This window comes from Neomonachus schauinslandi, chromosome 10, assembly GCF_002201575.2.
Source record: "Neomonachus schauinslandi chromosome 10, ASM220157v2, whole genome shotgun sequence".
In the NCBI taxonomy this organism is placed as follows: Eukaryota; Metazoa; Chordata; class Mammalia; order Carnivora; family Phocidae; genus Neomonachus; species Neomonachus schauinslandi.
The window spans coordinates 111,622,402-111,638,172 of NC_058412.1; the positions used below are offsets into that span (position 1 = coordinate 111,622,402).

General features: G+C 40.4%; 2 protein-coding genes across 2 annotated transcripts; one reads left to right on the top strand and one right to left on the bottom strand.

The window, feature by feature from the left end:
* Nucleotides 1–2,722: 2,722 nt before the first annotated feature.
* Nucleotides 2,723–3,218, top strand: LOC110579661 (beta-defensin 119-like). The gene is made up of 2 exons (XM_044919036.1): nucleotides 2,723–2,738; nucleotides 3,025–3,218. The coding sequence occupies exons 1-2, from the start codon at nucleotides 2,723–2,725 to the stop codon at nucleotides 3,216–3,218; spliced, it is 210 nt and encodes a 69-aa protein (XP_044774971.1).
* A 4,387-nt stretch (nucleotides 3,219–7,605) lies between these two features.
* Nucleotides 7,606–15,316, bottom strand: DEFB118 (defensin beta 118). Its single transcript, XM_021689246.2, is given in 3 exon segments — nucleotides 7,606–7,857; nucleotides 7,859–7,872; nucleotides 15,259–15,316. Coding segments are annotated over 3 exon segments (324 nt in total).
* Nucleotides 15,317–15,771: the final 455 nt, after the last annotated feature.

A 15,771-nucleotide genomic window follows, 5' to 3' on the forward strand; every position in this document is an offset into this window, starting at 1 on the left:
AGAAAGAAAGAAAGAAAGAAAGAAAGAAAGAAAGAAAGAAAGAAAGAAAAAGAAGGAAGGAAGAAAGGAAGGAAGAAGGAAGGAAGGAAGACGAAAGAAAGAAAGAAGGAAGGAAGGAAGAAGAAAGAAGGAGGAAGGAAGAAGGAAGAAGGAAGGAAGGAAGGAAGGTAGGAAGGAAGGAAGGAAGAAAGAACCTCAATCTAGACCTCACATCTTATATTAAATTTAACTCAAAACATAAGACGTAAAAGTATAAAACTTCTAGAGAAAAATGTAGGAAAATCTTTCAGACCTAGGGCTAGGGTGAAAATTTCTTAGATGTGAAAACACAATCCACAAAAGAAAAAAAATCAGTAAGTTGGACTTAATCAAAATTTAAAATGTTCGCTCTGGGAGAAGGACTGTGAAAAGGATGGATGGAAAGACACATGGCAGACTGGGAGAAATATTTGCAAGCCACATATCTGACAAAGGACCTGTTTCTAGAATATAGAAACAACTCTCAAAGCTCAACAGTAAAAACCAATCAAATTAGGGACGCCTTGGTGGCTCACTTGGTTAAGTGTCTGCCTTCAGCTCAGGTCATGATCTCAGAGTCCTGGGATGGAGCCCCGCATTGGGCTCCCTGCTCAGTGGGGAGTCGGCTTCTCCCTCTGCTTGCAGCTCTCCCTGTTTGTGCTCTCTCTCCCTCACTCTCTGTCTCTCTCCACCCCGACAAATAAATAAATAAAATCTTTAAAAAAAACCAATCAAATTAGAAGAAAGACATTTCACTAAAGAGGATATACAGATGACAAATAACCACACAAAAAGATGTTCAACCTCATTAGCCATTAGGGATACGTGTATTAAGACCTCATGATATTCCCCTACATAACTCGTAGGACAGCTAGAATTAAAAATAGTGGCAGTACTAAATGCTGGTAAAGAGGCGGAGAAACTGGATCTTGTACACATTGCTGGTGAGAATGTTAAGTGGTACAGTTCTGGAAAACAGTTTTTGCAGTTTCCTTTTAAAAAAACTAAATATGCACTGTCCATGTTACCCAGCAAATGCACTCCTGGGCATTTATTCCAGAAAAATGAAAATTTAGTTCTAAAAACTTATAGATGAAAGTTCATAACAGCTTTATTTATTTTTTAAGGTATTCTTTTTTTAAAAAAAGACTTATGTTTTTATTTTTATTTATTTATTTTTTAAAAGATTTTATTTATTTATTTGAGAGAAAGAATGAGATAGAGAGAGCATGAGAGGGGGGAGGGTCAGAGGGAGAAGCAGACTCCCCGCCGAGCAGGAACCCGATGCGGGACTCGATCCCGGGACTCCAGGATCATGACCTGAGCCGAAGGCAGTCGCTTAACCAACTGAGCCACCCAGGCGCCCAAAAGACTTGTTTTTAGACTGGTTTTAGGTTCACAGCAAAATGGAGAAGAAGGTACAGAGAATTCCCACATATCCTCTGCCCCTACTCCTGCATAGTTTTCCCTGTTATCAACAGCTCCCCACGGAGTGGTGCATTTGTTATAACTGATGAAGCTACATTGACATACCATTATCACCCAAAGTCCACATCTTATCTTAGGGTTCACTCTTGTTGTTGTACATTCTCTGGGTTTGGACAAATGTATAATGACACGAATTGATCATTGGAGGACCATATAGAGTAATTTCACTGCCCACCAATTACTCTGTGCTCTGCCTATTCATCTGTCTCCTACCCCAACCCCTGGCCACACTTTTTTTATTGTCCACACTTCTTTTTTTTATTGGCCACACTTTTTATTGTCCCCATAGTTTTGCCTTTTCCAAAATGTCATATAGTTGAAATATACAGTATGTATGGAAGCCCTCTCAGATTGGCTTCTCTCACTCAGTAATATGCATTTAAGATTCTTCCACGTCTGTTCATGACTTGACAGCTCATTGCTTTTTAGCACTGAATAATATTCTCTTGTCTGGATGTGCCACAGTTTATCCACTCACCCACTGAAGGGCATCTTGGTTGTTTACAGATTTTGGCAGTCACGAATAAAGCTACCATAAACATCATGTGCAGGGTTTTTTTCATGGTAAAGACTGCTTTATTGGCGGCTATTGGTATAATTCAATAAATATCGATCCCCAAAGAAGCACTCAGTTATTTATTGATTACTGGTCCATAGAGAGCTAAATGAAACTGATCCAACTCCCTGCTGAGATGACAAGCTGAAGTCACCCCTGTTTCTTGGGCGATGTAGCCACAGCTAGCTGCGATAAGCATACGCTCTCCCACCCACTGTGAGCACCATGGTGGCTCCTACGGGAGGGCAGGAGCTACTCCACCCTTTAGATGTGCTGGAATTCCATGATCCTCCTGAAATAGATTTTGTTTCTCTGGAACTTTATTTTCTTTTTCTTTCTTTTTTTTTTTTTTAAATCTTTTTTTTTTTTTTTAAAGATTTTATTTATTTATTTGAGAGAGAGAGAATGAGAGAGAGCACATGAGAGGGGGGAGGGTCAGAGGGAGAAGCAGACTCCCTGCCGAGCAGGGAGCCCGATGCGGGACTCGATCCCGGGACTCCAGGATCATGACCTGAGCCGAAGGCAGTCGCTTAACCAACTGAGCCACCCAGGCGCCCCTCTGGAACTTTATTTTCAAACTGCCTGCATGAAGCAGTTCTTGTGCAGATTTTTGTGTAGACATAAGTTTTCAATGTCTTTGGGTAAACACTAAGAAGCACAATGAGTGGATTGTGTGGTAAGCATATGTTTAGTTTTGGAAGAAACTGACAAACTGTCTTCCAAAGTGGCTGTGTCGGTTCTCATTGCCATCAGCGGTGTAGGAGAGTTTCTGTGGCTCCACATCCTTGCCAGCATTTGGTGTTGTCAAGTGTTCCAGATTTTGGTCATCCTAGTAGGTGTGCAGTGGCATCTCATTCTTACCTTACCCTTTTAGGTTTTGACTACGCTCCCTGACTCCTCAGATCTATGTTATTGTTAAGTGGAAATTAACTATGTGTATTTTGTTTGTTTGTTTTGGTCAGGCAGACATCACACCCTTCGATGCATGGGAAACATGGGCGTCTGTAGACCCTCTTGCAGAAAGACTGAACAGCCCTACCTCTACTGCCTAAATTATCAGCCATGCTGCCTACAGTCCTACATGAGGATAAGTATTTCTGGCAGAGAAGAGAAAAATGACTGGAGCCAACAGAATCGCTGGCCAAAAATATCTTGAGTGCTGGTGATCACCATCTTTAACCTGCTGTCAAGATGCCCTATTAAAATTCATGCACCCGCCACCCTTGTCTGTCTTTCATCCATTGGAAATCATGGTGAGAGACTGGGATTTGCGTGGTGAGATATCTGTCCCATTCTGGATCCAGCCCTGTGGGAGAGAAGGCTAGAAAACTGTAAGGACAAGAAGAATCTAGACAAACCACGGAAGATGGGGAGGGAATGTCTTGAGACCACTGAGGGAGAGTTGAAGGGTTTGGGTAGAACCATGACTTCATCTGTGCTATGTCGGGCTCAGAGGGGGCCCGGGGCTAGTGGATGGATGCACAGGGCAGCGGGTGGAGGTCTTGTAGACAAATATGTCTTAGTTTATGGAAGAACTTCCTAACCAGCTGTTGTAAGGCGAATAAGTTGTCCTGTCAGGGTTTCAAGCTTGTGAGGCTGGAGGTCTTTTTGGTGATTATTGAGGAAGAAATTTGAACATTAGATGCTATTGTTCTTTTCCATGATTGTTAAGAACTTTTAATTCCAGAAAATCTAGGAGGCTTGGGCCCCTAATTACCACCAACACTAGCTTTTTAAGGTCAAATTCTAATTTTACTTTCTATGTCTTACCTCCACTAATATCTTTTTTCTTTCTCCACCTTCAGTTCCAAAATCTGTCAAAAGGAGAGTAGCTACATTTGCTGATTATCTTTCTCCATCCTCTGCCCCTCCTCAACTCGGTGTAATTTGCTTCTGGGCTTATTATTCTATTGAACTGGCTCCGGCCAAGCTCACTGGCGCACCTCCTTTTTGAAAGGTTCATGGATGTTGCTCAACTTGCATCCCACTCTGCCTCCTGGTAGCATTTCCAACTGGAGTTCATTGTCTCCCTAGAAATTTGAACTTGGTTAGCTTCTGCGATTTCAGTCTTTCTTTGTTTTCCTCCTAACTTCCAGGCTGCTCTTCCTCCATTACCTTTTGGAGTTTCTCTGCTGTCCTTTGCCTCATTGCATTCCTCTGGTGTCTCTCTTCTCTTGTGAGAATCAAAACCCTCCACATCCCTAGGATAAGGCTGAGAGTTCTGTAGCCATGTCAACAAGTAAACAGCTTGAGAGCTTTGAAACCTTTCTCATCCCTCAGTGACAACTTGCTTCGGTGAATGCACCTCTGGAAGCCAAATCATCAGTGACAGCGTTATGCTTTGAAGGTCAGACAGTCGGCGCTGGATTCGCTTCAGGGTCTACGCTTCTAAGTAGTCATCAACCCCTCTCCACATCTGTAACCAACACCACTGCCCCCAGGATCCTTCCCTCAAATGCTGTATAAGTTCAGCACTTTGTTCTGCTTAATGAGCCTAATGCATGACCTGACCGGCTTGGCTTTCTTTATTTAAGAAAACAATCGTTTCAGCATTTGGCTTCAGACATTGAGTGTCAGTCTCCTCCTTTGACAATTCTCTTCTCTTCCTTCCTTCTGTACTGTTGCCCAGCCTCTCATAACAACAAACCTTATGAACTGGACAAAATTGGTGGTTCTGGACCTCTGTTTCTGACAGTCATGACCTAAGAACCCAGATGAACCTTCCCGTTGAGAATATCTAAAATCATTTATTTAAAATGATTACAAAAAACCCCCTTCATAAGTATCCTTGACTTTCAAAAAAAGTAAAGAATATTAAGGCCAAGTGAAACCAGGTGCTTTTTTGAAGGCAGTAACTGAGACTGCCTTTTGTCTTGAAAGCATTGCTGCATCAGGTGAACTTGAGCTTTCATTTCCGTCGCTTTGGCCAGGGTCAGGTGTAGGCAGGGGAGAGGAGACAATGCCTAGGGTCTGAAAAAACGGGAGTCTCATAGGAGACTCCTACTTAAATCTCAGTCCTGAAAGTGTTACACATGCTGTGTAAAGATAAAACGGATACAATATTCGTTCTCCTTCACTAGGCGTTTTTCAAGGAAAATTGTCTGGTCTTGAACCTTGGTACTCAGTATACAGAAAAAAATCTCTGCTGAAAATTTACAACTTCAAGCTGGCTTTCACACAGTCTTTCTCTTTTTAATATTCTTTTTTTAAAAAAAAAGGATTTTATTTATTTATTTGAGAGAAAGAGAGCATGAGTGCATGTGAGAGAGCACAAGAGAGTGAGCACACGAGTTGGGGGGAGCAGGAGGTAGAGGGAGAAGCAGACACCCCGCTGAGCAGGGACCCCCAACGTAGGGCTCCATCCCAGGACCCTGAGATGATGACTGAGCGGAAGCAGACGCTTAGCCAACTGAGCCACCCAGGCGTCCCAATAAATTTTTTTAAAAAGAGAGAGCTGGAGCTCCTGGGCAGCTCAGTCGGTTAAGCGTCTGCCTTCCGCTCAGGTCATGACCCCAGGGTCCTGGGATCGAGTCCAGCATCCAGCTCCTTGCTCAGCGGGGAGCCTGCTTCTCCCTCTGCCTGCCGCTCCCCTGCTTGTGCTCTCTCTCCCTCTGGCAAATAAATAAATAAAAACTATACAAACATTTATTTAAGTAATTTCTGCACCCAATGTGGGGCTCGAACTCATGACCCCAAGATCAAGAGTTGCACACTCTTCTGACTGAACCAGCCAGGCGCTCCTCTCACATAGTTTCTTGGTATATGGATGGTCCGAAAAAAAAAAATCAAGCTGATGATTTAGCTTAAAGTTGTCCCAAAGTAGTAGTGGCAAAGATGTGTGACAGAAACAAATGAAGGAACAGACCTTTAAGTCATGACTCAACTAATATACTCAGATTAAGTTCCAAGGAAAACGCATAGCTCAGAGCCCCAAATCACAAAGACCACAAGGACATAAGGCACCATGAATTTAGGCCAGCTGAAACTGCAGACCAGAGATCCAGACTTCAAGGACTTCAAGTATCAGAATTATTAGTAACAATAATTTTTTTTTAAGATTTTATTTATTCATTTATTTGAGAGAGTGAGAGAGAGAGCACATGAGAGGGGGGAAGGTCAGAGGGAGAAGCAGACTCCCCGCCGAGCAGGGAGCCCGACGCGGGACTCGATCCCGGGACTCTAGGATCATGACCTGAGCCGAAGGCAGTCGCTTAACCAACTGAGCCACCCAGGCGCCCAGTAACAATAATTTTAAGAGTAATTTGAAAAAATAAATTCATGAGATTTGAATTTTCCATCATCACGTGGGTATTACCTGACCCTTGTGAAGAAGCATTCCAGTGCTGGGTGGAAACGGTATATTCAGATCAGAGACTCAGTAGATCTGAAAGGTATAAATAAACTGTAGGAGCAGGTGGTTTAGATGCCTGTGTTTTATTGGCTCTCCTTCATCACACACTAATGATGTCACAGAGAATTGTTATGTGTAGAGAACAAAGGAGGAAAAGGAAAGCCAGGTCTGTGGAGTGGCTGTCACCATATGCTAGCACTGGCCAGAAGTGATGCATTATAGCCTGATTTAGAAGTGGTCCTGAAATTGCACAGTGAGTAAGGGAAATCCTTTCTGTAGAAGGAGGGATGGTCCAAGGTGTGGATCCATAGTGATTCATGGACAGTGATAATGGGTTGACTGGTGGGCTAGTCAGTGTCTTAGAACAAGATTAGAAGTTAGGTGAAAATGAAGTGTGTGGTGGTTATGTGGGTGGGCCTCTCTGAAAGGGGACAGGGTGTGTAGATATTTTTATGCCATCAGAGGGAGATAAATAAAGCTCTCAATAACCAAGTGGACAAAATGACCCATCAGGAAATGGGCTTATGAAGCCAGCCTTTCAACAGCTGCTATCCCCAACCTTGAAGCAATTGGAGCAAAAAGGAGTCCTCACAGCTTACACTGGGCCAGCTGTATTCCTACAGTGAGTTGGTAATATAGGGCTTTAGGGCCAAAGTTAGTGAGTAGTGAAATGGATGCTTTCACCTGAGGTGTCTGCTGTTGTAAAGAAAGGCTTTAGTGTCCTAGAAGCTACTCTTACAAATGCAACGATTCGGAATTTTGATTGTGACAATTTTTGCTGCTATCAAGAGGCAGGACGAACACAAGGGATGTCTCTAGTATATACCAAAGCACTTGTTGAGAAGACAGGACAATGGAAAGATCAGGGTTGGAATACTTAACTAAGTGCTTAAGGCTGTGCATAGGTCACCAGCAAACAAGGGACACCAAAAATGGGTTAAAACTGGTTGTGCAAATAATTTGAAATTTTGGGAAAAGCCCGAGGAGTTTATTGTTGGAAGTACGGACAATTTTCAGACTTATTTACACAGCTGTTTTTATCTAGAATTACACACTGACAGTGGGTGGATCACTGTGGTATTTTTAGTGTTTTATTGATATGACTTAGTCCATCCCTCTGAGGACGGGGCTGAGCAACCAAGAGGAAGCCAAGAGGAAGTCATGAACTTTGATGAATCTCTCAGAGAAAGATCTACGTTTCCAGTTCCAAGTCAGACTTTTCATCTTCTTTATTCTCGGTGCTTATTTCAAAGCTAGGTGTAGTAAGACTTGTTACCAGGATATCAATAATATCTGTTTGAAAATTAGGTATGGGTGTGGGAGAAGTGATAGGAACTTTCTGGTTTGGAACACAGCAGACTTGATAATGTTGACATACTGTTTTTATCACTTTGTCAACTCTGCAGGTTTTCCTGCAGTATCCGGATTTGTGCCAGCATTTTTTTTCCACCACCATAGGCTAAATAACACAAGGAGAGACCATTATTTTAGGCTACTGATGCTCTCAGTTTTACAAGCATGACTGACTGTTTCTTTGGCATCCCATAACGACATCATGGGTCATAATTAGATTCTGGCTTTAAGACTCCCAGCTCAGGCCTGGTAAATACCACGTTTCTAAAAGTATCTTTTCCCAACCTCTTATGTGCCCATTTTTTAACTTTTCTGAAAGTGAGATGAATCTTACCATAAATGAAAAGAAACTTGCTAGTCACAAGGAATTGGAGCTTATTATAATGAAGCTACCTGGGCCTGTGTGAAGCTATCCACATAAAGAAAGTTCATCTTGTTGTCACTGTTGTTTGAGTTATTTGCATTGGTCATACCCCATGTGGTTAATTACTTTATATATTCAAATGAATATATAGAACATACTAGTAACAATAAAATGAATACCCAGGTGCCTGCATTCTCATTAAGAAGTAGAACGTTACTAAATACTTAGAATAGTGTAGGTATTCCTAAGTGAGATGCTTTGTTTGCTTCTTCAATTTTGTAATGTGCATATGAATCATGTAGTGATCTTGTTAACATGTAGATTCTGATTCAGTCGGTGGGGCAGGGTCTGAGTTTCTGCTTTTCTTTTTTTTTTTCCTCAAAGATTTTATTTATTTATTTGAGAGAGTGAGAATGAGAGAGAGTACATGAGAGGGGGGAGGGTCAGAGGGAGAAGCATCCCTGCTGAGCAGGGAGCCCGATGTGGGACTCGATCCCGGGACTCCAGGATCATGACCTGAGCCGAAGGCAGTTGCCCAACCAACTGAGCCACCCAGGCGCCCGAGTTTCTGCTTTTCTAACAATCCTCTAGGTGATGCCAGAACTGCTGCTCCAAGGATTACATTTTTTGGAGCTAAGTTTCAGGCTGTAAAAAAACCTCATGTGAATTTCATGCGTTTAATATTCAATAGTGTATTAATTTAATTCAACAGTGTTAATGTTTGTACATTCTGTGTTTTCCAACCAAATGCCATATTAGAATGAAAAATTTCATGTATTTAGAAATTAAATAATATGGTGAAAATGCAACTTAGATTAGAAGAATAGTAAAATAAAGTCAGAAATAATTAAGTCAGAAGAAATGAGATCAGAAAACTTCTGGAGAGACTGATTAGGAAAAAAGGGAAGACATCAAAAATGACAGCTATAGTGAAATGGTGACATCAAAACAGATACACCATATTGAAAATAACAGAAGAGAATCATCAACAACTATATACCAATAAAATTGAAAACCCAGATGCAATGGGGTAAATCCTGAAAAATATTCCAGGGATGGCACAGGTAAGACATAAAAACTTGAATAAATCAATGAGTGTTAAGAAATTAAAATAGCTAGCAATGAGAAACCTCTTCTTCCCCAAAGCCTCAGCCCTGGATGATTTTTTAAATTTTGGTAAAATACATAGAGTATAAAATGTACCACCTTAACCATTTAGGGGTGTATAGTTCAGAGGCATTATGCACATTCACATTGCTGCATTACCATCCCCACCATCTCTCCCTAGAACTCTTCACTGCAACACTGAAACTCTGTACCTGATAAAAAGTTACCTCCCATCCCCCTGACAACCATCATGCTACTTTCCGTCTCTCTGAATCTGACTACTGTAGGTACCTCACACCAGAGGACTCATACGGTATCTGTCCTCTTGTGACTGGCTATCTCACTTAGCATTTTGACTTTAGTGCTCATTTGCACTGTAGCCTGTGTCAAAATGCCCTTCCTTTTTAAGGCTGAGTATTATTCCATTGCATGTGCACACATTTTGTTTGTCCTTTCATCTGTCAGTAGACATTCTGGTTGCTTCTACCTTTTGGCAATTGTGAATTACACTGCTATCCTGATTTTAAAGGGGAGTTCTCCTAGTCTCACAGAAGATCAATCCAAGTATTATCTTATATAAAATATTCCAGAAAACAGGAGGGAAAAAGAATTATAAGTCCATTTTGTTTACAAATAGAGACTCAAAAATAACCTAATTAAAGTATTAGCTAAATGAATTCAGTAGTGTATTAAAATACATCATGATCACGTAGGATATAACTCCAACTGCAAAATATCATCCAACTTAGAAAATCTATCAATTTGTCAATGAAACTTACTGCCTGTGTAGAATTAAAGAGATAAATAATAGAGCTACTTTTTTTGACGCAGAAAAATGATTTGATAGAGTTCAATGCTTACTTATAATGAAAACTCTAGGCAAAGTGGGGAAGAGAGGGAATTTCTTTGATTTGGTGAAGCTTGTGTATCAAATTCTAGAGCTAACATTATCTCATGGAGAAATTCATTCCTGTTGAGGTCAGGAAAACAAACGTGCTATTATTGCTATTGTTTAAAATAATAGTGGTAGACGTGGTCAGTACTTAAAGGGGGGAGAAAAAAACAACCAAAATCAAAACCAAAACAAGAGTATTATGATTGGAAGGAAAGATAAGATTGTCATCCATTCTAGCAGTCATGATTATAATATAAAAAGGAATCAACAAATTTAAATTAATGGTTACATTGATTTACAAGAATCAATAGCACTTCTCTACACCAACAATAACTAACTAAAAAGTATAATAAATATATAACATAGCTATGAAGTATCTTGTTTTAAATGAAGAATACTCAAGACCTCTATGGGATGTATTTTATTTTATTTTTAAAAATATTTTATTTATTTATTTGACAGAGAGAGAGAGAGCGAGAGAGCGAGAGAGGGAACACAAGCAGGGGGAGTGGGAGAGGGAGAAGCAGGCTTCCCGCGGAGCAGGGAGTCTGATGCGGGGCTCGATCTCAGGACTCTGGGATCATGACCTGAGCCGAAGGCAGACGCTTAACGACTAGTGAGCCACCCAGGCGGCCCAGTGGGATGTATTTTAAAACTCAAACAGCAGATGTGATCTTGGATGGAATGACTTAATTATCATAAAGATTCACTTGCCCCTAAATTAATCCATAAATTTAATGCATTCTTAATCAAAATCCCAGTGGGAGTTTTGGGAGACTTGATTATTTTACTTTAAGATTTATAATGAAGAATAAAGGCCACCAATAGCTAAGATTACTTAAAAAAATAAAAAGCAAGACAAAAGCTTGCCCTTCTAGACACTGACAAATTAGAAAGCTATGGTATTACAAAAAATATAGTATTGTCAAAAGAACAAATAGACCAATAGAACAGAATAGGCAGCTGAAATAGATACATGCTTACATGGGGAACTTAATATGTGGTAACAATTAGACTATGGCTCAATGGAGAAAGCATAGATTATTCAGCATATAGTGGTGGGAAAACTGGCTCACTCCATGAGAAAAATACAAAGTGAATTTACACATTTCATCTTGTGTCTTGAAGGTCTGAATGTGAAAGGCATAGCAAAAAAGTTATTCAAAAATAATGTCAGAGCTCAACATCACTTGGCATCAGGGAAATATAAATCAAAACCACAATGAGATACCACCTCACACTGGTCAGAATGGCTAAAATGAACAATTCAGGAAACGACAGATGTTGGTGACGATGGGGAGAGAGGGGAATCCTCTTACACTGTTGGTGGGAATACAAACTGGTACAGCCACTACGGAAAACAGTATGGGGGTTCCTCAAAAAGTTAAAAATAGAGTTACCCTGTGAACCAGCAATTGCACTACTAAGCATTTATCCAAGGAACACAAACATAGTGATTTGAAGGGGCACTGGCATCCTAAATAATGTCTACAGTAGTCAAACTATGGAAAGAGCCTAGGGCGCCTGGGTGGCTCAGTTGGTTAAGTGACTGCCTTCGGCTCAGGTCATGATCCTGGAGTCCCGGGATCGAGTCCCGCATCGGGCTCCCTGCTCGGCGGGGAGTCTGCTTCTCCCTCTGACCCTCCTCCCTCTCATTCTCTCTGTCTCAAATAAATAAATAAAATCTTAAAAAAAAAAAAAGATTAAAAAAAGAAAGAGCCCAGAGTCCATCGACAGATGAATGGGTAAAGAAGATGTGGTATATATACACAATGGAATATTACTCAGCCATCAAAAAGAATGAAATCTTGCCATTTGCAACAATGTGAATGGAACTAGAGGGTATTATGCTAAGTGAAATAAATCAGTCAGAGAAAGATAAATACCATATGATTTCACTCATGTGGAATTTAAGAAACAAAACAGATGAACATAGGGGAAGGGAAGGAAAAATAAAATAAGATGAAAACAGAGAGGGAGGCAAACCATAAGAGACTCTTTTCAAAAAAGATTTTATTTATTTATTTATTTATTTATTTATTTATTTATTTATTTATTTATTATTAGAGAGAGAGAGAGAACACAAGCAAGGGGAGTGGCAGGCAGAGGGAGAAGCAGGTTCCCCATTGAGCAAGGAGCCCAATGTGGGACTTGATCACAGGACCCTTGGGATCATGACCTGAGCCGAAAGCAGACACTTAAGCGTCCCAAGAGACTCTTAACTATACAAAACAAACTGGGGGTTGCTGGAGGGTAAGTGGGTGGGGGGTTGGGGTAATTGGGTGATGGGCATTAAGGAGGGTGCTTGATGTAATGAGCACCGGGTGTTATACGCAACTGATAAATCACTAAATTCTACCCCTGAAACTAAAATACAGTGTATGTTAATTAAATTGAATTTAAATAAAAAATTTAAAGAAAAGAAAATAATGTCAGAGATTCTCTTTGAGACATAAGAATGGGGAAGACTTCTTTAATAAAATCACTGAGCATAACCCACAAAGCAAAAAAATTGTTGAATTTGATTATACCAGAATTAAGTATTTCTGTTCAATGAATGACATATGATGGGCAAAGGTCATAGGTAGATGACAGTTTGGGGGATAAAATACCCAGTGACTAAAGCTGACTGGGAAATAATATCAAAGATAAAGAATTCCTGCAGATCAGCAAGAAAATTATCACCTGCTCAGAAGAAATAATGGGCAAATGCTATGAATAGGCAATTAACTGAAGTGGAAAGAGTCACTTATTCACTCATTCAACATATGGTTGTTAAGTGTTGACTACATACCAGACACAGTTCAAGATACAGGAGGATACATCCATTAACCAAATAAACTAAAAGTCATGCTCTCATGGAGATATCAGTCTTTTCAGGAGACAATAAGTAAGACAGTGAGTAAGAGAAGAAAGTGATACTCTATTTAGATATAGTTAAATACAGATGATAAGCATTATGGAGAGTGGTGAAGCAGGGAGGGGTGGGCAGGAAGTGTGTGACTGGAAGGGAAGTAGTAAAAGACTTCATGGAGAGGATATGAAAGAGGGAGCTTTGAGACTAACTGTGGGAACGGTGTACCAGGCAGAGGAAGCAGCAAGTACAAAGGCCCAGAGGGAGGGTCTATCCTGAAGTTTTGGGAAAACCATAAGGTAGTGATGCTGTCTACAGAATAAGTTAGATGGAGAGTAATTGGAGAAATATAATGGAGGTTGAGATCACAGAGGGTCTTGCAGGTCACTGAAAGAAAGTCATTCATGTATTTTGATCACAGGATAAGAGAAATGCAAATTAAAACAATGGTGTGGTATTACTTTATACCCATGAGACCGGTAAAAATAATGTGAGTGTTGGAGGGATTATGGTGATATGGTAACCCTGGTGCACTGCTGGTGAGAGGTGGGGAGATTTCCCTGCTTGTATAAATGTCACTGATTTTTATTCTTGTTCCTTAAACTTAGGAGTTGTCCAAGATAAAACATGAAGACTTTGTGCTTCTTTCATCATCTCAACTATTCCTTCAAGGGGATGGCTTCAAGTTTCTATCTCTTACCAGAACCCTCAGACTTAAAACCCCAGAACATGTAATATTTCCTTCACTCCCCACATTCTCTGAGTTCCCATGATTCATGGATTGCTTTTACCAAATCTTTCACATCTGTCTTTTTCCTAGTCTCACCACCCTTACCAAGCTCAAAGCAGACACAATTGGTTCCATGTGGACCATATGGAATTGTCCCCGATTGTGTGTGGAATTGAGGCTGGAGAATTACTCAAATCCTAATAGCTAGCAATTTTTTACAGGCAGTGTCCTAAGAGGTATATAAGGGAGGAATTCAAGGAATAAAATATTTTACACTGACCTTTAACCTGGCCATTTGACTCCCAGGAATCTATTCTATATAAATCCTTGTCCAAATATGTAAAGATACTTATACAAGTATGATCACTGATGTGTTGTTATAGAAAATTAGGAAATTATCAAGTGACTACCTAAATTATGGCTTATCTTACAGTGGGATTTCACAACTTTACAAAGAATGAGGTAGATCTTTTGGTGATGATACAGAAAGATAATCCCAAAATACTATTAAGTGAACAAGAGAATGCTGCATAGCCTTGGATATAGTATGTTTACTTTTTGCTTTTTTTAATTTCTTTTTTTATTCAATTATAATAATGCTAAGTGAAATAAGTCAGAGAAAGGGAAATACCATATGATTTCACTTATATGTGGAATTTAAGAAACAAAACAAATGAACAAAGAAAAGAGAGACAAACAAAAAACCAGACTCTAACTGTAGAGAAGAAAGTGATGGCTTGTTGGTTATCAGAGGGGAGAAGGGGTGAGGGATGGGTGAAATAGGTGAAGGGGTTTAAGAGTACTTATCATGATGAGCATTGAGCAATGTATAGAATTGTTGAATCATTCATTATACTATACACAGTATGTTTACTTTTTTTATAAGACAGAAATATTTAGATTCCTTTTTATATGATTCTGTGCATACATTGAAATGTACCTTGAGAGATAAATAACAAAGGAGAAAGCAGTGTACTTTGAGTAAGGAAATTTAAGTCCTCTTTAGTAGCAATTGCAAAGTTCTGTTGATGATTTTAGGTAGACTTTTAAAAGCAGTGATTACTAAAAGCCTGGGCTTTCACTGTCAAAGGGAGAAGGAAAGTCAATTCTATTTTTCACATAACAGCTCTGCAGATATTTTCTGACCTGTTCACCAAATTCCAGAATATTAGAAAAAAAGAAAGAACCTCATTTAAATCTATCTCAGGACTTTTAGAGCCAAAAAACCATAGGAAAGAGGGCTTTGGAGTCATTTTCAAGCTGACACTAACTGGAAAGAGAACTGATGTGCATCAAGCTCTCATCTGGTTCCTTAGGTGGCAACTTGGAATAGAGAACCCAAGACAACTCTGGATGTTGTGGTTGCCCCTGTCTATTGAGGACAACTTGTTCTACCCTTAGGTTCTACCCCTGCCAGGGACATGGGCCCAATGTGGGGGTCATGGAGCTGCCCAGGTTGGGGGGTACAGTACCATGTTGGACACTCCATGGTCCAGAGCCCATCCCACCTCCATTTTTGCAACCTTCCTGGGTTCTGATTACCTGGGATCACTTGTGGTGGGAACACAAGGATAGAAAAAGCCAGGAGCAGGAGTCTCATGGTCCTTGGGAAGTAGGAGGCAGTGGATCCAGGAGTCCAGAACACTTGGTGCAGTTCAAATCTGATCTAGAGTTTTATTGGACTCTCTGGAGTGGGGGCAGATGGATGGGGCACTGAACTGGACACATATGGACAGATATGTAAAAGCTAATCCATATAGAACATCAGTCTGTTGGCTGGTGCATTGATTGAGCATCTGTTATAGGCACTGGGAGAGCATGCAGAAGATTGTAAGTCACAAACTTTTAGGAAGTGACTGGGGACATGTAAAGGGAGGGCTTGCATACCAAGCCATCTTCCCTGGCTTCCCCAGGCCTCTCATCAGGGTCCTGCCTTCTCTGCTCACAGTCCTGCTCACGCTAGCATAAGCCCGCATTTGAACTGTTTACTTGTTTGTCTTCCCATGCTGGACTGTGAGATTGCTGAGAATAAGGATTGTGTCTTTCATTTTTGAA